Source organism: Dermacentor silvarum, chromosome 1 (genome assembly GCF_013339745.2).
Source record: "Dermacentor silvarum isolate Dsil-2018 chromosome 1, BIME_Dsil_1.4, whole genome shotgun sequence".
NCBI classification, from domain to species: domain Eukaryota; kingdom Metazoa; phylum Arthropoda; class Arachnida; order Ixodida; family Ixodidae; genus Dermacentor; species Dermacentor silvarum.
Window position 1 is genome coordinate 147,273,374 of NC_051154.1, and position 25,512 is coordinate 147,298,885.

Sequence of the window (25,512 nt, forward strand, 5' to 3'; positions counted from 1 at the left end):
CGCTTGCCGTGTTAAATGCAGCACAAGCAAAACAGAGAAACGTGTAAAAGAAAAGCAAACAAGGTGTTTACTATACTCTCTATGACACTTCGGCATGCCTCAGTGGCAACCTTGTTGAGCGACTACACTGCAGTTTGAGTGTTCAAGGACCGATTTATTGCTTCTGAGCTTATTCGAAGATATTGGGAGGCACTGAAATGCGTACTTGCAGAAAAAGATAGTAAAATAACTCAAAGACAGACATAAGCTACCTTTACCGCGTCGTCACGAATGTTTACGTAGCAATATAACAGAACGTTGACATCGGTTTGCGGAAGTGCATTCTTAAAAGACCCAATTGATGGGGTGTGTGAATCTTGAACTGCCTTTTACAATGGGCCAGCTGTTTATTTGCATTACCCGCTCTGTGCAGGTGATATGGGCGGAAACCCAGTACCTTGGCTGTGGGTTTACCATGTTTCGCATGAAAGGAGACTTGAGCGTTATGCCATACCAAAAGCACTACGTCTGCAATTACGCCGATAGGTGGGTATTCGCCAAAGCGCGTTTGACGCACGACGAGGATGCGCTCCAGGCACAATGCATGTAAAGTCAGCCAGAAAGAAAAGTGCAATGAAGGCTTCAGGCGTCTGTGCGTCAAGCTTATCGTAAAGGGGAATTATATGCTCTGTTTAGGGACTATTCTCGAACTGTCTCTAGACCGTGAAAGGAGGGAATTATGTCCCATGTAAGTTTATAATTTATTGTTATTATTTTTATTACCTGTGGCTTCGCCTCGAAGTACTTATGGCACACATCTGTTCGAAATTAACTTTTTTTTTGTTTGATTTCGAGCTTACGTGCGACATTGCATCACCCACTGTTTCTTTCCATTTCATTTTTTATTAATGTCCGACAGTAGGTTTTCTTCGTTTAAAATAACTGTAATCCCCTATAAAGCGTTAGGGCTATAGCAGTGAGATGGAGTACCAGGAAGCAAATACTTTCAACCTCTCCATCTTATCCTCCGGTTAACGCTACCTGCCTGAGACGGCCAGTCACATCGACTTAGCGATTGTTCAGCCTCCAAAGCAGTAGCTGGTGCGCTTTACGTTTCGTTACAAACAGCTATTAGTAGCGCATAGGACTCAGCCATTCGTTCACAATGGCAGTATCTTCTTCCCTATCTGTCCTTTCTTTCTTTTCATACCTTTAAACCACTGCCCCCGTGTAGGGTAGCAAACCGGACGTGCGTCTGGTTGACCTCCCTGCCTTTCCTCCCCTCTTTTCCTCCTCTTCTCTCCTCGTTGTTGCTTCGCCTTTTACAAGTTCCATGTAATTTCCTCAGTTGCCAGAGACACTCGCGTTTGTTTTTTGGCCAACTGTTCCTAACGGTGTCCCATATGCTGGTTTATATCAAATAGAGAAATCTGATTAAGCTTTTGTGATAGAAACATGGAAATTCAGTGGACAATAGTTTCAACCTCTCCATCTTATCCTCCGTTTAATTTTGATTCTCTACATGGAGCGCAGAACACCCCAGTAATTCTTACAGGTGCGAACATTTTATTTTCGCGCCTGTCATAAACGTCGAATTGAGACGAAATGCGCGGCAGTTGTTTGGCGAGATGGACACTTCGTCTCTGCTGAATTCGCCCTTCATCGTAGCCGAGTAGCCAGACAATGTTTTCAACTTGCCACAAGGGCACATAGGACGAGTATCAGAAACCGAACTTTGATTTCCTAGCAATGCAAACTTACTCTTCTGAATGTTATCTGTTCATAATACAAAATATCCAAGCTTATTTTGCTGTGTGACATCCACCATTATTAAGACATCTGAAATAGTGTCTCAGGAAGTCCAGAATCGTCAAACGGTGCTCCCGGTGATGAATTACAAGGGCGTGCGTCTCCTACCTTTTCTATGGAGAAAATTCGGGCATTGGGGAAACTTCTCACGAAGACTCGCGGAAGGCCATGTAAAGCAACGAAACATCGAATTGTTAGTTCTCACGTGCAAACTTTATGTTGGGCAGCATGCACCAAGTCAGTGCTGACCCAGTCTAAACGTTATGAATATTTTTAAGTCTTTCATTGTAGTTCCGGCTCACGCGTTTGTTAATTCAGTGCCCGGAAGGTCGTTTTTATACGCTCTACACGTTCGTGACATATTTCCATTCTGTTCTCATTTCTTTCGTCCAATAATAGAATCAGAGCCAGATTTGCAGAGGCGGTTAAATTCTCAGCAATAGCGAACGTTATAAGTGGATGTTGCATATATGCGATATGACTTTGAAATTGGTGTTTCTAGCTCACACCAAAGCAGATAAATTTCCGCGATAGCTAAAAAATTCCGATCGTATTGCCGTTTCAGCAATATTTACAAACTGAACTTTCTGAATACAGATCGCACGTTCAGTCTTTATTATTATTATTATTATTATTATTATTATTATTATTATTATTATTATTGATTTGAAAACATATACATTTGACAGGAAAGGGAAAGTGAGGAGCAGGCTGGCAATTGACTGCCACCGGAAGGGGTACAACGCCTGCCTACTCTTTAGAAAGGCATAGAAATGGAAGATAGGAAGAAGGGGAGCAAAGAAGAAAGAAAGAGGAAGATGACAAATATCAAAGAATAAAGCTGAACAGTCTTTGTCAAACATTTCAAAGCAATGCATCGAGGGAAAAAATCATCAGGCTGTGTTACAAAGCTTCCTTAGCGTGTTCTTTGCGATCCACTCCATGGACTTTGTGAACGCCTATTGTGCTGCTTGATTTTTTTTTTATTTGTTTTCTCTCCTCGTCCCTTCTTTCTAACCACTTCATCTTCCAAGCACGAAAAAAATTAAAATTAAATTATGGGGTTAACGTGTCAAAACCACGATCTGATTATGAGGCACGCCGTAGTGGGGGACTCCGGAAATTTGGACCACCTGGGATTCTTTAACGTGCACCTAAATCTAAGTACACGGGTGTTTTCGCATTTCGCCCCCATCGAAATGCGGCCGCCGTGGCCGGGATTCGATCCCGCGACCTAGTGCTCAGCAGCCCAACACCATAGCCACTGAGCAACCACGGCGTGTTTTCCTACCACGAGTAAGGTAGGAAGCGGGCAACTTGGATTTGTTTAACCGCCCTTGCTTTCGTTTTTTTTTCTCTGTCTCTCCATGGAGCTCGGGATAGTGCGGTCCATTGTCCCTTGCCATCTCTATAACTTCAAAGCAGAGAAAATAATATATGCAGGAGACCGTAATAAGTGGTCTGACCATGGTTCTCACCACATGCGCGGCAGCTTCTAACTTTTGACAAAGATTATACTATCGGACCCGACTGAAACGTAAATGGAAAAATCCAAGAAAGAGGGCTTATTTGTGCTTCCATTCTCACCAGTATGATATGAGAGGCACTGTGTTAATTCATACTCAGACGCTACGTTGCGGGACTACATCATGTTTAACGGCTGATAGAATATCAAACCCACTAAAAAGAATGACTTCGTAAATAAACAGAGCAAACTGAGTACAAACAAGACGTGCGCTCTCAAAAGTTTGTACGCCACGCTCGTCTTGTCCGTGCTTTTTACAGCGAAGCTGTTAAGGGCTAGGGTCCCCAGGATCGTATCCGCGTGTCGAAAAAAAAAAAATGTCACAGTTTCGCCCTAAGGGCAAAGCAATGAATGCGATAGCAACACAGCAATGTCATACGAAGTAAGGTGAGCGGCTTTGGTAGCAATATGAATTGTAGTAAACATGAGCTGATTAAGTAAGCAGGTGTGCTGCGGCGTAAGTAGACCGACATGAAGAGAGACTCGATGACCACGAGAAGGCGCGTGTGAAACGGTGGTGTTGATGAGAAGCGCTTCCCGTGGGCAGCGCGTGCGAAGGGACACACCTGTAGCGTTGCACTGCCGATCCGGGCAGCATTGCATGTGTAGCGTGCGTTGGAAAATGTGGCCCGACTATTACTAACTCAATGAACAAACGTGGTGTGAGCGCGCACAAACAAACATGAATAGATCACACTGAATGACTGCAGACAACGACTGTCAAAACGGTGGCAGCAAGCGCATACGCCGCAGCGGGCGAAGGTACGTGCGGTCTATCGCTTCAACGGAAACTGAGCGGCGAATGCACAGCGCATACAAAGGTCAGAGCCGTGTGGAGATAAGAGGCGGTGCGGGCGAGCGACGAGCGCGGTTGTTGGCAGAGTAGAAGTGCCCCCCCCCCCCCCTCCCTCCGGCGCTGGCTTCCCGCTTCCTTGCTTGCGCGTGGGAGATTGAGTGCGTTCGCTCTCCGTGACAGCGTGCGTACCCGCACGCTTCCGCTCGGGCATATGGCGCGCGGCGAAGATTTTATCTATACGGAACCTCACGGCGACGGCGACTGCCGAAATCCGGTTGAAGTGTCCATATAATTGCTATTGCAATAAAAAAAACTATCGTCATCAGCATTGGCTCAAGCGCCGTCGTCTATATGAACGCACGGCCCCTCCTCGCTCCCGGCCGGCTGAGCCCCCGCTATCACTCTTGCGCCTGTCAACCTTCTCTTATGCCGCGTTCCCCCCTGAGTAGAGTTGGGCCCGGCTTCGAGGCTAGCGCGGCAAGGCTGCTGCAAGGTGTGCCCGGTTGAAGTTGAGCCGTGCTGGGAGGCTAGGGAGGCTACGCCGGCAGCGCTCCTCCTTTGCGTCGCTAGGGGTAAGTGGTTCTTGAGGGAAAGGGAAAGGTTGGCGCTATCTTCTGCAGCCCTTGAGGGAGCACGGCTCAGCGCCAACGGGGAGGGGTAAGTGGGAGCGAAAGAAGGGATAGAGTGGAGACGCCATGGCTGGGCGAAGCAAAACCGGCAGGCATAGGCGGCACGTATCAGGCCGAGATGGAAGGCCTTGGTGTGCTGCAGAGTCTGCAGGGGTGTTGTGCCAGGCCGGTCAGGCCCGGGGTGGAGTGGGAGGCCGTCAGGCCTTCCCGCTTGTATAAATGTCCTTAGAGGCGTGCGGAGAGCCCTGACGAGTCAAGGAACTCCACGACGCCTCGAAGTGCAGAAAGGTGGTGTCGGCCGGGGAAGAGGAGATCTTCCTCCTTGCCACAGGGGAGGCCCAGGCGGCGGAACTCCTGCAGGAGTGGGCCCCGCTGCTGGAGGTACGCCGGGCAGGCCAGCAGGAGATGTTCGATCGTCTCCGGCTCCCCGCAGGAGCTGCAGGCCGGGGACGTCGCTCGTCCCAGTCGGTAGCTGCGTGCTGCCGTCCAGCTGCAGCCGATGCGGAGCCGGAGAAGGAGCGAGGTCTCCCTGCGAGCCAGGCCTCGCTGGGGGAGTGGTCGTGGGGGGCATCCCAGTGCCACCCGTTTGTCTGGGTGGTGGGTCGCCAGGTGTCGCCGCAGCCTCAGTCCTGTGAAGTCGCCCTCCGTCACGGCCCGACTGAGGGGCACAGTGGAGTGGTGGGCGTCCTTCGCCAGGGTGTCGGCTGCCTCGTTGCCCGGGATCCCTACGTGGGCGGGGATCCAGTGCAGGGACACCGGGTGGCCTGCGTCCTGCAGCGCTGTCAGCCGGGTAGACAGCAGTGCGACTCCAAGGCTGGCGCTTTCTGGCCTCTGCAGGCCGAGGAGGGCTGCCCTGGAGTCGCAGAGGATGGCCGCTGGTACCCCAGGAAGCTCCTCAGAGAGTAGGTCGACGGCCAGGTGGAGGCCTGCCACCTCCGCTGCAGTCGAGCTGGCGTGTCTGGGCAGTCGACACTGCCTGCTCTTCTGCAGGGCTGGTGCCGTGCAGGCCGCCGTGGCAGAGCCGGTGTCCGGTACCACCGAACCGTCGACGTACACCAGGAGGTGGTCTCTGAGGGTCTCGTCCAGGAGGCAGGCGGCCGTCTGCTGCAGGGCGCAAGCGGGTGAGCGCCTCTTCGAAATCCCGGGCAGCTCCGTGGCGATGGGGACAGGAGGCCTCTGCGGTGGGGGCAGCTGTACCGCATTCGGCGGTGGGTTGCCAACGTCGCTACGCCTCGGTTGCTGACGCGCGCTCTTTCCCTCGCCACTCCGGCTGCTCCGCGTGCGTCTGTTTACAGGGTGGCTGATAAATGGAAGGAAGGCGAGAGAGCGCGGCGCGGCGGCCCGATGGCGGGGACGAGATAGCCACGCATGACTGTGCGTGTGTGTCCCCGCTCTCCGACTGCGGCGCATGCGTGCAGCCCTGCCGGCCTCGGCCACCTGTGCCGCCGGCTTTCTCCGGGCTCCCGCCTATCTACGAAAAAAAGAAGGTCAACGGAGGAGTAGGTAGTACGAGTAGTTCGCGTTAGCGTTGTTTGTATATAAGGCTAATTCATACTAGGCCGACACGAGGCCGATTTTGGTCTGCCGACTGTTGGCAACAGCAGTTTGCAGGACGGAAAACGCTGTGGTCATCGGTTTAAAGAAAGGATAACGCTGTCGCCAACGGTGGGCAGACCAATACCGGTGTCGGGTCGGCCTAGCGTGAATGAGCCTATACGGAGCTTTTGTCAAGGACTCTTGTCTGGGAACGTCGTACAAAAGCGTGAGGAATGCGCTAGGAACGCCGTCGCCCGTGGACGCCGAGCCAGTTCTTTGAGAGCGGGGCGTTGTATAGCCATCGTCTCAGTGTTAAAAATACCCCATTGTGCTACTCTGAGCCGGCACCAAAGCCTCTTTCCCGAGTACGTAGCGAAGGGGTCGGCTTACCATTTTGTAACCAAATTCAGCACAGCAAATCCCCAATATAGCTAAACCCCAACATAGCAAATCGAACCAAAGCGCCAGCTTCGCTGGACTTCCCTCTTCACTTGGTGGAAGGGCTTTTTTTTTGCGTTGTGTTCACTAGCGCAGTAAACTTCGTTATACCGTGCTCGTAGTGTCGGTCTTTCTTTGAGTTGGGTCTGTTTTCACAGCCATTATCTTTTATGAAAAAAAAATGCACTATTCAGCCACACAATATTTTGTAATCAAATACACATCGCAATATTTATGTAGCTACGCGCAAGATGTCTTATGATTTGATTCACCGCGTTCGCGTTTCGTTCCAGCTGGGTAGTAACAGGTCAAGCGAGGCTAATGGTGCGTCTTATTCTTTTTTCAGGTGCCCTTTAGCGTTTTATATGCACTTATATGTTAATCTCTGTTGTCTCGAGGATCATGTGAGAGGAGGCAGTAAGTTCGATTTATGTTAGTAAAGGCAAAATGCGTTAAAATACCGCGAGCACTATTTAAACAAACTAAACAAAAAATAATTACTGGGCTTTCGACAGATAATTATGAGAAAGAGTGAGGGAAAGACGGAAACGCTAATTCGAGATGTTTCATTTTTGTTAACGTCCTCCATGTAGTTCGTCGAGCTGCCCTTTGCACTTGAGAAATATCTTTCGCCGCCTCGGTTATACCTGAATGGGAAAGCCAAAAGCAACTTCAGAAGTAATAAGCACGAGTAATTCGGCACTCTAGTGGTATACCGACATTGATGCGATTTCCCTTTGAAGGTGAGAGAACTCTCCACTATATATAGAAGGCGCTGTATAAGTGGTTGGCTACCGTTATATATCTCACTGCTGGCATATATTACTTCCCTCTTACGAGGTACGTTCCGGTACTTTAGAGGTACACGTGCCGAGCGAAAGATACGCAATCCTCGAGGTGAGCGCAGGCGAAGCGCGGTAGCTATTTTCTTTTTTTTTTTCGTGCTCTCTCTCTCTCTATCCATCGGGTGACTCTCTATCCGACGCGATCGAAGTCTTTGCTCGCGCGCAGTCAAAGGCGCTCGCTTCCACCGCAGCGGCAACATCAAAGGCAGGCCTGTCTACACGGAGGGCCCCACGTGCAGCCGCTGCCCGACTGGATCGCGCTGCGTCAAGCGGACCGGACTGTGCAGGGCGCGCAAGAGGAGCCGGCGCGTCCGCGGCCGACAGAGAGGTCAGCCAGGCGGCCGCCCACGGAACAGCGGGCTGGCCGCACGGGACGGTGCCGCTCGTCGCACAGGGCAACAGCGCAGTGCGAAGTGTGTTGCGCAAGCCGGTCGCAAGTGCTGAGTGCGGCGAGTCACTTCGCGGAAAACCACGTTTCGAGGAAGGAATAAAAGAGAGCCATGTGATGTGGCCGTGTTGCACATGTGTTTGTTGACGCTGGCGATGGTTGATGACGCATATTGAAGAACCGTATAAAAAGAAAAAAAAAAGAAGAGAAGGAGATTAAAAAAAAAATCTAGTTTTTTTGGTATGTCGGCACAACAGTACTGAAAACACCTGTTTTCAAGTTCCAGCGCAGCTGAACGGAGATTTGAGGACACGAAATGTTTGTGCGCCTTGCACTCCATCTGGACAAAGGCATGCGAGACAGCGCACCTGCGCGGACGCGCGTCCCTTTGTGTTATTGGGGGTAGGAACAGAATCGCTCGGACTTTTTCCTATCTTTTTCTTACGCGAAAGCACGTGCCAAAGCCTTGCAGTGATTATAAAACATTATTTCGGTAGCAAATTGGTTTTGAATTTGATATTTGAGACACTGGGGTATATGGTCTGTGTCTCTGTGCATTCTATCATGAAATTCTCCTAATCGGAGTGTAAACGGTTATATCCAGTATATTTCTAATCAGCCTACTTGGTTTTTAAGTATACCGTTATGATTCACGTCTTACTTTAGCGACGAAGATGGGACGAGGTCCAAGAAACAGAAACGACAAGTACGTGCGCCAACTTCCAACTAATTTTATTTCACAAAAGAAACCATCATGCGCACGCGCAATGAATGACAAGCACTAAAAGAATAAAAAAATGGAGAAATCGAAAAAAAAATTACGAGAAGCGATGCCAGTGCGCTTTAAGATTATTGACGCGACGCACGCCCCGCGTCATTTTTTTTTTCTTTTGTAAAATGTGATACAGAAACAGCGGCCGCACAAAACTCCCCCAGTATTTCTGCAACTTCAATAATCTTCTCTGGTCATCTGCTCAGAGTGCTTAGGACATTTTTCATAAAAAGGGAATTAAAACCTAAATCAAAGCTCATCAAGGTGCCCTTATATAGCTTTATGGACTTTATAATCATGATCTATATCTATCGTAAAGATAACGTTCAGAAATATCGCGTCTGGAGGAAGATTGCGTCAGCACTGCATCTGCATTGCTTTCTCAAAAACAAACTTATTATGCGGCATGCGTTGCCAAAGTGACCAAGTTTGCATGGGGCATTTCTTCTCGTTATCTGGTTTAGATTTTTCTTTCTTTTTGGGTGCTTGTCATTTGTTGTGTGAGGATAGATTTTGTCATGGAAGTTCCCGTCTATTTTAAAAGAATAAATACACGTCGAATTTAGCGCGAGTGCTTTTGTTTCTTTTTCTATTTGGCCTCAAGTAACGCATAAAGCAAAACCACGAACTTGCCCTAACTTTCACGTCACCTCGCCGTGTAGTTGCACGAGAAAAGTGTAGTTGCACGCGTAAGCCGGTATATTAGTTTACGGAGAAAAGGAGCTGAAAGATTTCTTGTACTTGTTGAGGGACTGGGCAACCTCTGTAAGGGAAGGTTGGAACGCTCCTTATGCTCTATTAAAATTTAGTAAGATTGCTGAAACCGCGGCACTTAATGAGACGGTGTTGCCACTGACTTGGTGCGGTAGCAACACCAAAACGTTGTCTTGAAATGGGGCACGTGGCGAAAGTTTTCTGTGTTGATCAAAGGTGAGTCAAAACGTTTCTTGGATTTGTTGGTTTATAACAAAGAAAATATAATAGCGCAATAGAGACAAAGACACAGTGCCTGTCCTGTGCACTGCGGCTTTGTCCTTTTCAGAAGTAATACGTGGTCTTGTTTAGCCGGCGTACGAACTTGAGTGTACATGAGGAGGACAAAGCGTTGACAGGTGATCCGAAGAAATGCGCATGAGCCATTAACCTGTTGTGTTCGGTAGATGAAGCACGAATGATTTTGCAGGGCCACTTCAGCGATTCTTCTTCTTTTATTGATTTATCACAATAGACAATGCGTAGCAGGCACGGCTATACTCATTGGGAACTGCTGCCTATAGCGGTGTACGCGAATTATGGCTGGTTTCTATCATCAATGTGATGTACAGACATTCTAAACGACAATATATTCGCAAGCTTCACATCGTTATTCACATTCGTTGCTTTGTTGTAAGGCCACTTGGCATAACCTGCGTTTTCTTGGTGCTGCTTGGTGCATGCATAAAGTTGAGCTTGCTTAGCAGCGTTACCCTTAATTGGATAAATGGCAGCGTGGCCACACTTCGATCCATATTGCTCTTCGATATGGACAACAGCATGGTCGCGTTTTGAGAACGTCGCCGATCAGGTGCGGCATCCCCGAGGCAGTACCACACTTATAGCATCACGCGCGTAGTCACGGAGGCCGTTGGTTTTAGAACCGCCGCTTGGCTGCCGGGATGGATTCTAGCAGCCTGTTTTCGTGGATGAACTGGTCGGCATTACTGACGTCATCGTCGTACAGGAAGGGCGTGTCTTGGTAGCCGATGTTGTCGTTGACGTAGTAGAAGACGGGAGCGTTCCGGCATGGCACCGAGTCCTCGGGTCGCGAGCACGTCAGCGTCAGCTGGTTGAACATGGTGAGGTTGCCGCACAGGAAGCTGAATCGCTGCAGCTGTCGCGTCTCGGCGGATCTGCGGGTAGGTGGTGATATGTGAATCGGAGTGGCCACTGGTCACGCCCTTCGGGCAGTCATTGTAGCGGTTGTGGTGCACCCCGAAACACAGCGCACGCAACCCTTGCATTTCCCCACGTGATAGAACGGGGATTTATTTCCGCGTTCTTGGGTTGCGACATGCTCAGCTCCGGCAATTCTCGGGTTCAGAGGCAACAAGGCGACCTTGGTGCTACATTGCACCTTCCCATATCAATGTACTTTTTAAAATACATTTTAATATGTGTATTTTTAAAATACATTTAACATGTGTCATTTAATACATGTGTCTCGCAGGGCCGAAATTTGATGATGGCGTCCTTGCTGGCATTATAGAGCGGGAAAACAAAACCTCCATACTGAATTTCGTGATGTGCTGCATTATTAGATTTTTCGATATACGTAACTATTCGCAAGTCTCAATTACAACTGCTTAATGACTGCGTAATCGCAGCATGGCCTTGTGAATACGCCACGCGCGTTTGCTCACTTTGGGCACAAAACAACGGTTCCACCTTTCCAGTGTCGTGGTTCTTTTTTAAACCGACACCTGTGAATTGCAGCAGGTATTATATCGTGGTGACTTCGTTAATGCTATTGTAATGAATGTTTCAGGACAAATCATCAGAAAAAATGTTTTCCCTGGACAGATCTGACTGACATGGCACACTGGGACATAAACCGCATCGCCAATAACACTTGTCGAGAACGCTGCTAACCGTGCTACTCATCGCATAAGCATTGTTCTTTTTTATTTTTTTTCTTACTTTTTTGAAGAGGAGCTGTTAATGCACATACTCTATTGCCTTCTCGCGTCCCGAGAAAACGTGTACAAAATGGCATGCACAACAAGAACGTCTGGATCGATTACAAGACAGCTGGAAGTCAGATCAGAATGCAACATTGGAAAATTAGGCCGTACGCTTCATATCATCTGTTGGGAACATCACAAAGATCTTAGCTAATTTCTGCGATTCAGAAGACTTTATCAGTCTCACTAATTGAATATAACCCCCGCTAGGTCGTTTCTAAGAAGTGCTGGAAGATAATTAAAATGTGCAGTTCAATGAAGCTGAACAAAGTAAAAATGTACTTTTAAAAACATACTACTGAGCAAATTATAAACATGTAAGAGCCAATTACAGCGGTAATAGAAATTACCAAATTCGCAATAATTTGCGCCTGCCGCTGAGGTTCCGGATATGCTAAAATAATTGGCGTATACAGACTAAATGTTAGATCCAATATCAAATTTGAAGGAATATGGAGGATCTTACACAGCGTCTATCGAGGAAGCTTTAAATGTGGGAGGTAATTACGGGTGGCAGAAGACAGTAGCAAAGTACGGCGCGCCTCAACGAAACTCCTTGCAGAAAGGTCATTTAAACAGGGAAATAAAAATTTCAGCCTAATCTTTTACGAACATACACTTGACTCCATCTAAAAACTGATGTGGGCATAAGATATTGGTCTTTGAAGTCGTAAATATTTGACTGAGCACGCTAATCAGAGTGGGCCACAATTAGCAGTGGTGATGGCGGCAGAGGAGAGATCACGTGAGAAGCACGTGTCCAGAGAACTAAATAGCGTCCAGAGAGCGTGGTGCATCGTGGTCTTTGATCAATAATTCTGCTGAGTCGCATAGGTGTGCCAAGAATTTTTTCGGAAGCTGTGAATAATTACTCCCTTTCTACCCGAGAGGTGTCTCAATTCCAATCTTCGTCATGTACTCTTGAACGCATTGCGTAGCAGCTGATGCACCATAATCACACGACCATCACCACACATAAAATTACGTCCGGCGTTCTTGCTTTTCACTACTGTGCCGACGAAACCTGAACCGCGAAGGAACCAAAGCAAATAATTTCAAAACAAGAACAACAACACCAACAACTACCAAAACATTTCGTTGGGAAAGATGATTACCTCTGTGCTTTACCGCGTGTTCACGCGAACGCATGAAAGCATTGTATTTGAGATGATCGTTTTTTAGAGCATGTTTCTGGGGCGAGCGAAAATCGGAAACTTTGTGACAGTAACCGATTAACTCATGAGTTACCTAATGTTCGCCATTTAACATTGTTAATGGAAAGCTCTAGGGGACATATTGCAGCCGTAAACTTGGGGTCAGGCAGTAGTCAGAACGTGCTCAATTATCTGTAATCATGAGGCCGGCATGAACTTCGAGATATTTGTTCCCGATATGTGCGGCGACTAAGTTGGTTTTATGCACATCATCCATACGAAAAACGTTCGCGAGCTTCGGGACAAAGCTACGTAAAGCATCGATATGTATTTTAGAACGTATATGTCGAAAATAATTTTTTTTGCTGACAAATGCGAGCAGACGATCGTAACTTCAACAACGTCTCGCTTCAGTTCCGTAACGACAAATAAGTTCGTAAACTTATTAACTGAAAAGTTCGTGAACTTCAATCCACTGTTGGGTATATCAGTTATATCCACAGATGTGCGCCCCTGAGCTGCAGCGTGCTTAAAAAAAAGAAAACAAAAACCCGCTTATCACTGCAGCACAGTCTACAGGAATTTCTGTCGTCAGTCTTTGAGGCAACACCCGTGGTAGTGCAGAGCTGACGCGTTCACGCACCGAGTGCAGATGTGGTAAACCCTGCAGTTGTTGTCCACGTCTGCGAAGTAGCCGTCGTGGCGACAGGTGAACCTCGTTCTCAGGGGTTCGAGAAGCAGCTCGGATCCGTGTGGGAGGGAGTACGTCTGGCGTTTCATCTGCAATTACGTAGAACAAAAATAGCAAAACGCAACTGTACTTCAGCTGTACTCGCGTTGGGTGAAATTGTTTAAGCCCGCCACTAAATCTGCAGTCCGAACAGCCATGCAAAGAGCACCGCAGAAATACCGGCTCGTTTTTTTCCCTTTCTCTATGATATTTTGTTTGTTATTGTAAACTAGCAAAATATTTTTTTCTTCCAACTTTGGCTGTTATCGCGCTATAGGTCGTGCAGCCGATCGTTTAAGAAGTGCGAACGGCTATAGACGCTGGGTATATTCACTGTGCGCGCGATAAGTAGTCCTAGCATAATATTGTAACACACGCCATTATGCAAGCGGGGACGTTGTTCGTTTTCAAGTTGTATTTGCCTTTAAATACAACGGCTGTTATCTAAGCTGGTATTATTGCGCATGCCAAGTTCTCGCTTAATGTGCTCTTCACGACACAACCTTTCTGGCTGTGTTATGAAGACTGTGCCTGTTTTGAAATTTTGTGTCCATTGTTGTTGAAAATCTGGCCTATTGGTGGCCGAAATTGCGAAATCTTGTACGCAAATAAAACATACTTTCTAAGGTGATTGGTATTTAGTGAGTTATTTGATATCAGACATTTTAGAATATTCATTGAGGAGCAAAATAAGAAATAACCTCAATTCATTTAGGTTATTCGTCGTAGGACGTCGCAGGATGTCGCAGGTTCAAAGAAAAAAACACTGGGAAACGGTGGCTGTATGCCGAATTCTTCAGATGTTCACTCTCAATCCAACACTGATGGAAATGCCTAGCAATATATTTACCACTTCTGTTCCTAATTATTATGCTGCAGAAGGAATTGTTGCTGCTCAGACGCGTCATTTACGGAGGGAGCTTATGCGGATCAGTTCATAATTACATGGTAATTAGCTGGAGTCATCTGATTAAGTGGGAATCGTTTCTAGGCTACGGGTACATTTGTAATATTTATTTACGCCTATATATATATGAGATATCCCACTGTATTTGCCCCATTTAAGAGATGTGTGACATCCCAGTACTGTATATTAGCTCCTGTCTTGAATGATATCGGCAGTCATCTTCAGTGTAAACTTACGAAGTTGACGTACACTTTTTGCCACATATGTACTTATTTTACTACTGTTATGATCGCATAAGGTGCGATTATGTTTTGCTTTTTTGTAAGCTTCGCAGCTGCGCCGACTTGCAATTGTGATTGGTGTCCCATGCAATGAAGGATAAAATATCTTGCTTGCCATGCAGAGTCAATCTCGAGCTTTTTCTGTAATTAATTTTTGAAATGAAAGAAATCTTTGTATTCGATTCAGTATTTGAAGCCAGTTCTCTTTCTAGAATTTTTTATTCCAATCTGTTTTCCTCATTATGACCTTTAAGCCCATTATCGGAGTGGTTCAATATGTCACACGAAATGGGACGCCGTGGTTAGAGCTACTGCAAATGCTACTCTGCTTGCTGGCAACATTAGGGGATGGAAGGGTGCTTTCAATGGTGGTTTGGATGGTACCTTCCATTAAAAGATTTTGTCTGCAATGGATACACTCCATAGCTTCTCGTTGTTTGAATCTGCAGAAATAAGTGGAATCTTCGCCAGATCTTTAAGTTTACAAAGTGTTCTGCAAACGTCTCAGGTAACTTGTTCTGTGGTGAAAAGCGATGCTCCAGACATAACTAAGAGAGCAAACATGGAAATGCATGCACACGTGTGAAATGCCTTTGCGTTTGTTCACGTAGGCTGCTTGCATAGATTAATTTTAAAGAGGTGTGTTATGTGCAGTATTTGTGGGCTAACTAGCATGTTCACGACACCACACAGTCAATATAAGAACACAGTTCCATGTAAGCTTCTCTTATGTTGCCCATATACTTTAACCTAGACACCCAAGATTTTTGATTTCGTGTTGAGAATTCTCTGAAACTGACATTATTTTTCAGCATTAAAGGCGTTCGTTTGATGGGCACGATATATTGTAAATGACATTTCCATCATTGCCGGCCGCGTTTCAAGTGGATGAAACTATATAAAAACGTGCTTTACGCTTTAAAAGAATTCTATGGCTACATACAAGGCTGTGCCGCGTCTTTAGCTGCAGCCAGTTCCTTCATCTGTTCGACGCTGTAGCGGTGTTATAAAAGCATTAAAAATTGCAACGTAGTGGACACAACTGCATTACCTTATTGTCGTTTGCTTGATGGACAACTTACCCTGAGCTCCTCAGCAACGTCGTGGGCAGAGGCAAATGAAAGGATGAGCAGAACTGCGAATAAAAGTAGATTTGCTTCAATTGGAAATCGCAGCAGTAAAGTAAAATGCAAAAATGTTGAGAACATTGATATGAGCTAATTGTAGAAGAAATTGCCAGCATATTGCATATGTGTATGAAATAAAACAGAGCGTGCAGAGGGGCAGCGATCTTAAGCAGGCACCAGTATTGTGGTTTAGAACTGCCTTTCTAGGTTTTCCGCGGTGCATATTTCTGAGCTGCATATCTTGCCGTGTATCCTCAGGAGCACAATTTGAATGAATCTTTTTCAACTGTTGTTTACAAGATTTTCCACAGTTGACTTAATTACTGTAAATTCGATGGGGCAAGGTGAATAAACGCAGTGAAATAAAACTAACGTTACATGTTTTTTCTTGTTTTTTTTAACCAACTGGTATCTCGCCAGCACAAAGGTTAGTTATAAATTTATATCGTGGTGGTGTGCTTATGCTACTACATATATATGAAAAAGTTTAGTCAAAACAGGGTTTGCCTGCCGAAGACACAGGCTTGATTCAAGCCTCGTGCCTTGAATGACAGAACAAATCGGTAAATAAATACGTGAAACAAAGTTATTTCTACGCGCTTGTTTATGATTTGTGGAGAGAGATACAGCACTTCAATTCAGGTAAAACGAGCGTGTTAGAAAATAACTTGGCTGGTTACACCCGACCAGCAGCATTGAAGACGTGCCAAACTAGTACGGAACGCCCCAGCAGTAACAGATGATATTTAACATTCCCTCTCCAAGACGGAAATACTAATGGACAGTTTAGTATTTCCACCTTGAAGAGCAAAAAAAAAAAAACCACGTTAATCTTCATCACTTCACAAAATGTGCACTGCAATCGGCCGCAGTGACGGGCTTGGCGGTACGGCCACATCCGACCGCGCCGCTGTGCGTCAGAGTTCTACTGTGTTTTCGTTTCACTGAAAACTTTTGTACTACTCTACTCACCGGTATACATGAGCACGCTGAGAAATGAGCTTTCTCTTGCCTTGAATTGTTGAAGTGACGTCCTCAAGCGCTCGACCCTTGACGACTCATGAATCTGGAAGTCTTACAACATGCCCCCTGTGCAGCGATACTTCGGCCTATTTAGTTGAACCATTGATATGAAATTCACCCCGTGTATTAACATGCAGGCATCATTCATGTTCCACTACTCTCACAAGAAGAACTGTACTCATCTCTGTTGAGGGAAAATGCGGAAGGAACGGTTATTACAAAGGTAGCTATAAAATGCATGCGTGGGCAGCAACAAACTAGCGGGATAGCGTTTGTTTAGCTGCGAACGCATTGAGAAACATTGTATAACGCCATTGAGGCGATCATAACACTCCGAACAACGCCGTGCAAGAATGTCCTTACCGGCCGTGAACATGCCCGTGCAAGTTGCTTGGCACATCTTGGAGAATGTCTCAGGGCAGTGTAGCAGGAGAAACTTTAGAATATCCACAGCACACCGAGCAAGGTAAAACTCTGCGGACGGCAGCCAGAAGGGAGACCTTATATACTGCGACGTGTTTGAGTGCAAGAACGTGCCCTGCGCCCGTGTCGAATTTTGTCGGAACAAGCGACTTTCCTTGTGCGCCTAGCGCGCTCTGTTGGCTCTTCTCACCTCTTTTTGGAAGAGCGTTTTTTGGAGGCGTTTCTCGAGCCTCAGTTTTGTTTCTAGCCCATGTAAAGAGAACGAAGTGCGTGTTTTGCTCGTTTTGGGCAGCCTCACTACAGTGAAAGCCTGTACGTTAGCATGATGACCATTTCACAGGCGGTTCACAGTGTCCGGGAAGTCAGGCTTTAAACGTTAAAATTAAAATTAAATTATGGGGTTTTACGTGCCAAAACCTGTTCTGATTATGAGGCACGCCGTAGTGGGGGACTCCGGAAATTTTGACCACCTGGGGTTCTTTAACGTGCACCTAAATCTAAGTGCACGGGTGTTTTCGCATTTCGCCCCCATCGAAATGCGGCCGCCGTGGCCGGGATTCGATCCCGCGACCTCGTGCTCAGCAGCCCAACACCATAGCCACTGAGCAACCACGGCGGGTAGGCTTTAAACGTTCTATATAAAAAAGAAAAAGAAAAAACTACACCCAAAATGGTACACCTAAGCTCTCTGGCTACAGGTGCATGTAAAATAGGCATCAAAATAGGTATAATTTAGGTGCAAGGATCTACATTTAGATTTTGGATCACAAACGTTACAGTACTATGCTTATACTGTATAGAGCTAAAAATGATCGCTATCCAAGATTGAGCTACTTTGTCTGAATCTTTAAAGAGCAGACGTTTTGGCTGGTTCGCCATCCAAGGTGGCACTCAGTTTGCCTCGAGCGCTGCCAAAGGCGTGACATCAGCCACAAAAAACCCTTTCGAATTAATGGGTGCATGAGCCAGAAGCTTTTTCTTCGGGGCCTAGACAATGTGACATTTCCATTCCGGTGCTAATTATCACGCTCGGCGTTTTTAGGATCCTTTTCAGGAGCTGCCGGTCGTGAAGAGCGAATGATAAGAAAAGAACAGATTCGAGCTATAGGATTGCTTACATTGTAACGGCCTTTGTGCTTGATTTTGACGCCGCTGTTCTGCCTTTATATGGCTGGGATCGGTGACTGGACGAACCGTAAATCTGCAGATATAATGCAGATGTTGGAATATATGTGGAACAAAGCTTTAGTCAAGCGGCTAATTAAGTTCTATGCAACTAACGGCGATGCGTATGATTCATCCTGTGGAACATGTAATCTGATGCAACGTTTATGTTTATCCACAACAAAGGCTGCAACCTTAATGTAATGCAAATTTTTTACGTTTATGCACTGCACCGCTCACAAGCTATGCTATGGCGAAATCCTAACACCAAATCAGGTAGATGACGGAATGACGAAGAAATGGCGATGGCACAACAACGATGGAATGACGACGGTTTATGACGACGACGGCATGTTGACAGTGATATGACGAAGATGGAATGACAATAATGGAATGAGCATGACGACATCACGACGGTGGTATGGCCACGAATGTATGACGACTGCAAGATGGCCATGGCATGATCACGATGAAATGACGAAGGCATGGTTGTGGAGGCATCGAAGATGATATTTTATTGGCATTATCTTTGAAAAGGGGCGGTGACAAATAGTCACCTAGCCTGCTTGAATTAATCAGGCACACTCTACATGTTTTTCATTCTAGTATTTTTGTGTGCATCTCCATAATCTTTTTTTTCCCTGAAAACTTCTCAATCTACCTTGTATCGCTAGCTATGCGTGTTACAGATCCGGTCGTATCAATTTCTTCCCTGCTACTTTTTGCCACCAATATGACCAACGTCTCTTGCTTATCTCGACTGATGACCGGTTGATGCTTTCGTCCACTTTAAATCCAAGTGCTTTTGGAAAGTGTACGTTCCCTCCGGGTCTCACTGGGCGAATCCCCTCGCTTTTAATTAGGATGTGCTCAGTGGTCTCCGGATCTTTGCTGCAGCATACACGTGCCTCATCTTGTTGCGAATATTTGCTCCGGTATGTTTTTGTCCTTAGACAACCATCACCATACCGTCATGATGATGGTATGACGACGATGAAATGATGACGGCAGAGAGATGACGATGAAATGACAAGCAGTAACGACTACAGACCACGACAGCATGACGACAACGGGGTATTTGTGTCGGAACTCACGTCCGCGCATACGTACGCCACCTGCGGCCCCGGGCGGCTCGGTTTGCATTATATCCGGTTCCGGATTTCGCAATGTTCGGTGCTAGCCAGTCGTGCGAGACGGCGCCTTCGTTATATAGTTGCAAATACATCCGTAGAGATACTGACCGACCCAGGAGCAGACAGCAGCCAACCGTGCCAAAAAAAAAAAATTAAATTATGGGGTTTTACGTGCCAAAACCAGTTCTGATTATGAGGCACGCCGTAGTGGGGGACTCCGGAAATTTGGACCACCTGGGGTTCTTTAACGTGCACCTAAATCTAAGTACACGGGTGTTTTCGCATTTCGCCCCCATCGAAATGCGGCCGCCGTGGCCGGGATTCGATCCCGCGACCTCGTGCTCAGCAGCCCAACACCATAGCCACTGAGCAACCGCGGCGGGTGTCAACCGTGCCAAAGCCTGCAGGGTAGGTAAACCAGGCCTCGTTTTAAAATTAAGTACATGGATTCTTATAACATACGAGCCGAGGAGCCGTACTTTGGGTGTATTCTTTACGTTTTCGATTCTTTTAGCCCTTTGCCATTAGGTAACACGAATCCACGCCCCGGCTATCACCTGGATTACCCACTCGGCGAAACGGCTGATAAGGAATGAACCATTCAGAAAACATTCCTGCGCTAGAATTGCTCATAAGAGCAAATTCGAGACATTCTTGATGCCGGACATATTAGCGAAGACGGCCGGCCAGGGACCATCAAAGAGCACTAACGTACGAAAAGCTTTGTGAATTGGGCTCTTGGACCCGTAATCACAAAAAAAAAGTTCTTACGCTAAAACGGTTCGTAAGAGCATATTCCAGCCAATCGCCATGTTCAGCATGCTATTAGTGAAAGCGGTCGGACAATGGCGAACAGCCCTTACGAACAAAGAGCTTTGTGAATTAGGCCCTAGGTTATTACGCTGGTGGTACGCCGCTGGGAATAATGACGAAGCCCGGAAACACAGAATTGTAAAAGAATCATTGCGTTTTTTCGCCCTGGGTATCCTCATTCTCCACAGATTACCTTCAAATATGTTACATAAAATTCTTGGTAATTCATTACGTCCTTGTGAAACCAGGAGTCCACGCACTAGATGTACTCCTGACCAAACTGTGTTGTTGCACATGCGTACATAATTTACTGCTTCAGCCTTTTTCAATAAATGTTTGAACTTTTATTGAACTGTAGGTACAATTACCTCCCGCCTCGAGGGGTTTGGCATGTTGTTGGGTGACTTTGTCAAGTCGAATAGAGAAGCCGAAAGATCGCTTCCCTGCATTGAGGAATGCTGCTTGACCCTTTTTCTGTTACTGACTGCTAACATGACCAAAAAACAATTAGCGCGTGCGCCGAGCGTCTTGGCTCCTGACCGTATAACTTTCAATCATGTTTAGCTGCGACTAGCATAACTTTCAACAATTCAAATGTGAAACGACTCAGCAATTGAGCGAATAATTCTGATAAGCAAGAAATATCCGTTAGCAAGTGTCTTTTAGCCAGATCGTGTTCGCCTTGTGCTTCAGGAAGCCAGAGAGCGAGAGAGAGAGAAAGAAATAAGAAAAGCAAGGACAGGGAGCTGTAGTGTAAGGACTCGCTGGCTATACCTGCACTAGGTAAGGTAAGGGGTAAAGGAGCGATGTAAGTGCTACTATGCGCAATGCGCAGCGCGCTCTTGCCTTTTCGGTCTCAAATATACTAGAGCGACTGTATCACGGCCATCATTAGCAATGTGTACGTCTCGATGCTATCGCACTCGCAACTATTGCGAACTTGTCATCAACACAAATTGAGATACGGGAAATATTTTATAGTCCAAGCAGGAAAGGGAGAATCCACACTTGCCTATTTTTTTTTTGCTTCGAAGCAATAAAGTATTTTAAAAACAGTGAGAGGCCCCCGGTGATAAAATAGTAGCTAAAATCTTATAGATTAGCCTTCAACAAAAAGTTGTTTCCAATGCGATAAAAAAAGATAATGAAAGAAAAAGAAAAATGAAAAGTTTTCGAGGCGTGATCGTCTTGGGTTCACCTAGACTGTGGATGGAAGGCTGTGGATGTGTATGGAAGGTCATAGCTGTGACGGAACAGGTGATAACTAAGGAGCAGGTGATAACATAGAACAAGCGCTCATCCGCACTTGTCCCGTGGCATTCTTCGTTTTTGTGTTTTGTCCGTTTGTGCTGTTACAATATGCAGTTTCACCAACTCGCCCAACTTTCAATTTCATTGCAGCTTAGTCTTTCTAAGCTTCCATCGACTTCTAGGCTTCACTTATGGTGACTCGCAGATGTGCAAATTTTAAAGCCATGGTGCGCGGGCCACCTTCATGGTTTATGTCGGAGCTGTCTGAGCCCCCGGTTGGTAGTACATGAGTGACCTGAGGCAAGAGGAACCCGAACAAACTACGCTTCGCGAGTGGTGGTGTTTGCAAGTGCTTAGCAAAAAAAGGTTTAAAGAATATTCCAAGAAGCTGGGTGCAGTTTTGACCGGCGGCAGAGCTGGATTGCTATGGGTTATGAAGCGTGTGGCAGTACGCGTCATTTTTTCACTTGCATGCGTACCAGCCTGAAGAACGCGTGTTCTCGCTATAAAATATGACAAACCTATTGAGAGAAGACATTCCTGAGAAATGGAACGTCGGTTCAATTTAACGAAGGTGAGATTGTTCACGTGCAAGGTGTCGAGTATCATTGTGCAGACGCATGTACGACGTGTTTCTTTGATTTCTCAGGAAGAAGAAGAAGAATAAAGGGTGAGTGTTTTATGCAGCTACCGGATAGCAGCCCAAGAAAGAGGAGCTTGAATCTCCGCGAAGGCAGCAGCTGCAAATCACGCTGTACGCATGCGACTGCATAGTTCGCAGCTGTCGGCTTGCGCGCGCGCGGTCGCAACACGCAGCTGCGCTATCAACGCCGGCCACTGGCTCGGCTTTCGCCTGGCGCTGTACAGGAGCACATTCGCAATACTTTACTCACTGGCAGGTGAAAGAACGCGAGCTTAACAGCTCGTGTTGCCTTAGGAAAGACAGCTGCATGGATACAGCGCTCGCTATAATACGAAGTGACGTCGTCGCGCAAAAGAACGCCGCACCGAGTTTCCCAGAATAATTGTTCCGCAACCTTCTCGTGCGCGCCAACTCAGAACCGACGCCACGGGGTCTCAACGAGTCTCTATTTTTCGTACTGCTTTAACTCTTTTATTTGTTCTGTCTAAAGCCGCTGCTATGTTATGGGAGCTGGTGGCGCAGCGTGGAACACGATTTCGTCGCGACATCGCACGACATTCCTTTCCGTCTCTCCGCCTTTACTTTTGCGGTTGCGTGCTCGAGGCGCGGGCGGATTTGTTTTGCGGCTTTGCTGCACGAAGAAGGCCCGTGAGCGGGTGCCTCGGAGATGGGTCAGCTTTTTGCGCACGCGCGCTCGCCTTCGCGGTGAGACCCCGTTGAAACGCCGAAGCGAGAGGGCCCGACGCGTGCTGTCCACCCCAATTATGCGCGTTGCTTAGAGCGAGCGCTCCGTGTACTTCACCAGGGCCGCACTTCCATTTTGGCCTGACGTGGTACACAGCCGTTAACGAGAGAAGAAATACATAAAATATTGGAACAAGGAAACCGCACAAAAAGAAGTACTGAAAGGGGAAACAGAGCTCCTAACTCACGCTGGCATGTATAAAAAGAAGTACACACGCACAGAGAAAAAAAGAGACTGAGCTTGCTCTTTTTCCTCCAGCTAACTTGACAGAAACATACACGACATTAACTAAACACGGCAAACATCATTCCATGGAACTATTATTGACGCAAATAAGCGGAAGGAGGTGTATAGCCGGCCAAATGTTTAGCTAGCTTATGTAAATGCGTTTTATTCTGCTGTCCAGTGGGTTACGATGGAACAAATTTGCGAAACGGTCGAGGAGACTAAGGCTCACAAAGCTCGTGAAGACAGCATAGTCATTTGTAAGTTTGTTCCTAATTTAAGGTATGGGCGCAGAGAAAGTCGCCGCTCTCGCATGCTAGTTAAATATTTGGATGGCTTTACACTTGCTTTACACTTGACAGAGTACGGTGGTGGCGTGGAGCAGAGGTAGAACACCCGACCTCAAATCTGAAGGTCGTAAGTTCGAATCCTGCTCCAGTCCACTACATTTTCAGGCATGGAGTCGTGCCTGACACTGGCAAAAAAATATTGCCGAGAGCTAGTGGGGCTATACTAATTCAGGTGCACCGTGCAACCAAACTAGGCAGGCCCGCTAAGCTTCATCAAAATCACTCCCTCACCAGAACAGGAATTGGCCACCCTGGTGCAGTATTCGGCCACTACCTCCCTCATAACTCCGACAATTAACCCATGGCCCTCAGTCCCCAGTGGCTGCGGAGCACCTGACCAAGGCGGCGGTCAGACCTGCGACGTGGAAGAGGGTGCTAAGAATCTCTGGGTCCGGACAGGCCGCCAATGGAAACTGAACCTGGCAACGTTCAACACGCGCACCCTCTCGAGTGAGGCTAGCTTAGCAGGACTATTTGAGGAATTATCAGGCATTGCCTGGGATATTATTCGTCTTAGTGAGGTTTGAAGAACTGGTGAAGCTTACACAGTGCTGATTAACGGCCACGTTCTCTGCTACAGAGGTCTTCCCGATAAGAGAGAATCCGGGGTAGAATTTCTGGTTCATAATAACATAGCGGGCGACATTGCTGAATTCTACAGCATTAGTCAGAGGGTACCAGTCGTCGTAATAAAGCTGAATAGGAGGTACAAAATGAAGGTAGTACAAGCCTACGCCCCAACGTGCAGTCCAGATGATGAAGAAATAGAACAGTTTTATGAAGATGTCGAATTAGCAATGAGAAAGGTGCAAACTCAGTATACTGTAGTCATGGACGACTTCAATGCAAAAGTTGGCAAAAAGCAGATTGGTGAGCAAGCAATTGGCTACTACGGCATCGATTCTAGGAATGCAAGAGGAGAGCTCATGTTGGTAGAATTTGCGGAAAGGAATAGGCTCCGAATAATGAATACATTCCTCAGGAAACGCAGCAACAGGAAGTGGACCTGGAAAAGCCCTAATGGAGAAACCAGGAATGAAATAGATTTCATACTCTCTGCTGATCCAAGCATAGTGCAAAATGTAGAAGTGTTAAGTAAGGTAAGGTGCAGTGACCATAGGTTAGTGAGGTCTAGGATTTATCTCAATTTAAAGAGAGAAAGAGTGAAATTAGTCAAGAGGAAACAGGCCAACCTAGACGCAGTAAGGGTGAAAGCAGACCAATTCTGGCTGGTGCTCGCAAACAAATATGAAGCTTTAGAACAGGAAGATGCAGATAACATAGAGGTAATGAATGAAACCGTAACTAGGCTGATCTCACAAGCAGCAATTGAAGTGGGAGGTAAGGCACCACGGCAACCAGTAGGGAAGCTCTCCCAAGAAACAAAGGACCTAATAAAGAAACGTCAAAACATGAAAGTGTCCAACTCAAGAGATCGGATAGAATTCGCTGAACTGTCAAAACTGACCAACAAGAAGAAAGTAATGGATATTCGAAATTATAACGTGGGAAAGATTGAGGAAGCCGTAAAATATGGACGCAGCATGAAATCAGTAAGAAGAAAGCTTGGCATAGGACAAGTCAAGATGCATGCACTGAAAGATAAGCATGGTAATATCATCAGCAATTTATATGGCATAGTAAAAGCAGCGGAAGAATTCTATACGGACCTGTACAGTTCCCAAAACAGCCAAGCTAATTCCATTCGAAATAGTGATGAACCGGATACAGAAGCTCCTTCTATAACTATCGATGAAGTCAGAATGGCATTGAAAGACATGACCAGGGGAAAAGCGGCTGGAGAAGATGGAATAACAGTAGATTTAATCAAAGATGGAGGAGATATCATGCTTGAAAAGCTTGCGGCCCTTTATACGCAATGCCTCACAACTTCAAGTGTACCAGGGAGCTGGAAGAACGCCAACATGGTACTTATCCATAAGAAGGGAGGCGTTAAAGAATTGAAGAATTACAGACCCATTAGCTTGCTTTCAGTATTATATAAAATATTCGCCAAGATAATTTCCAATAGAATCAGGGCAACACTTGACTTCAGCCAACCAAGAGAACAGGCTCGCTTCAGGAAGGGATATTCTACGATGGATC

General features: G+C 46.5%; 2 protein-coding genes across 2 annotated transcripts in view; one reads left to right on the forward strand and one right to left on the reverse strand.

Moving 5' to 3' along the window:
• Positions 1-8,091, forward strand: part of LOC119436223 (CRISP/Allergen/PR-1-like) — a 28,796-nt gene extending 20,705 nt beyond the window's left edge. Inside the window, exons 5-6 of the mRNA XM_049656348.1 lie at positions 413-525; positions 7,749-8,091. Of these exons, the coding sequence (XP_049512305.1) occupies positions 413-525; positions 7,749-8,001 (366 nt within the window). The 3' untranslated portion in view covers positions 8,002-8,091. The remainder of the gene's footprint in view (positions 1-412; positions 526-7,748) is intronic.
• A 2,252-nt stretch (positions 8,092-10,343) lies between these two features.
• LOC119450526 (uncharacterized) lies at positions 10,344-17,059 on the reverse strand. Its single transcript, XM_037714024.2, has 4 exons — positions 17,023-17,059; positions 15,592-15,644; positions 13,235-13,371; positions 10,344-10,606 (listed from the first exon to the last, which is right to left on the reverse strand). Exons 1-4 carry the CDS (start codon positions 17,057-17,059, stop codon positions 10,348-10,350), a joined length of 486 nt encoding a protein of 161 aa, XP_037569952.1. The 3' UTR covers positions 10,344-10,347.
• Between the last annotated feature and the right edge of the window lie 8,453 nt (positions 17,060-25,512).

What these genes read in the sequence shown, in the direction of transcription:
- LOC119450526 (XM_037714024.2), bottom strand. Translation starts at nt 17,059, where the DNA reads ATGTGCCAAGCAACTTGCACGGGCATGTTCACGGCCG. An exon ending in CACGGGCATGTTCACGGCCG is followed by an intron (nt 15,645 to 17,022) that starts GTAAGGACATTC and finishes TTTTATTCGCAG; the next exon opens with TTCTGCTCATCCTTTCATTT. An exon ending in GTTTACCACATCTGCACTCG is followed by an intron (nt 10,607 to 13,234) that starts GTGCGTGAACGC and finishes ACCTACCCGCAG; the next exon opens with ATCCGCCGAGACGCGACAGC.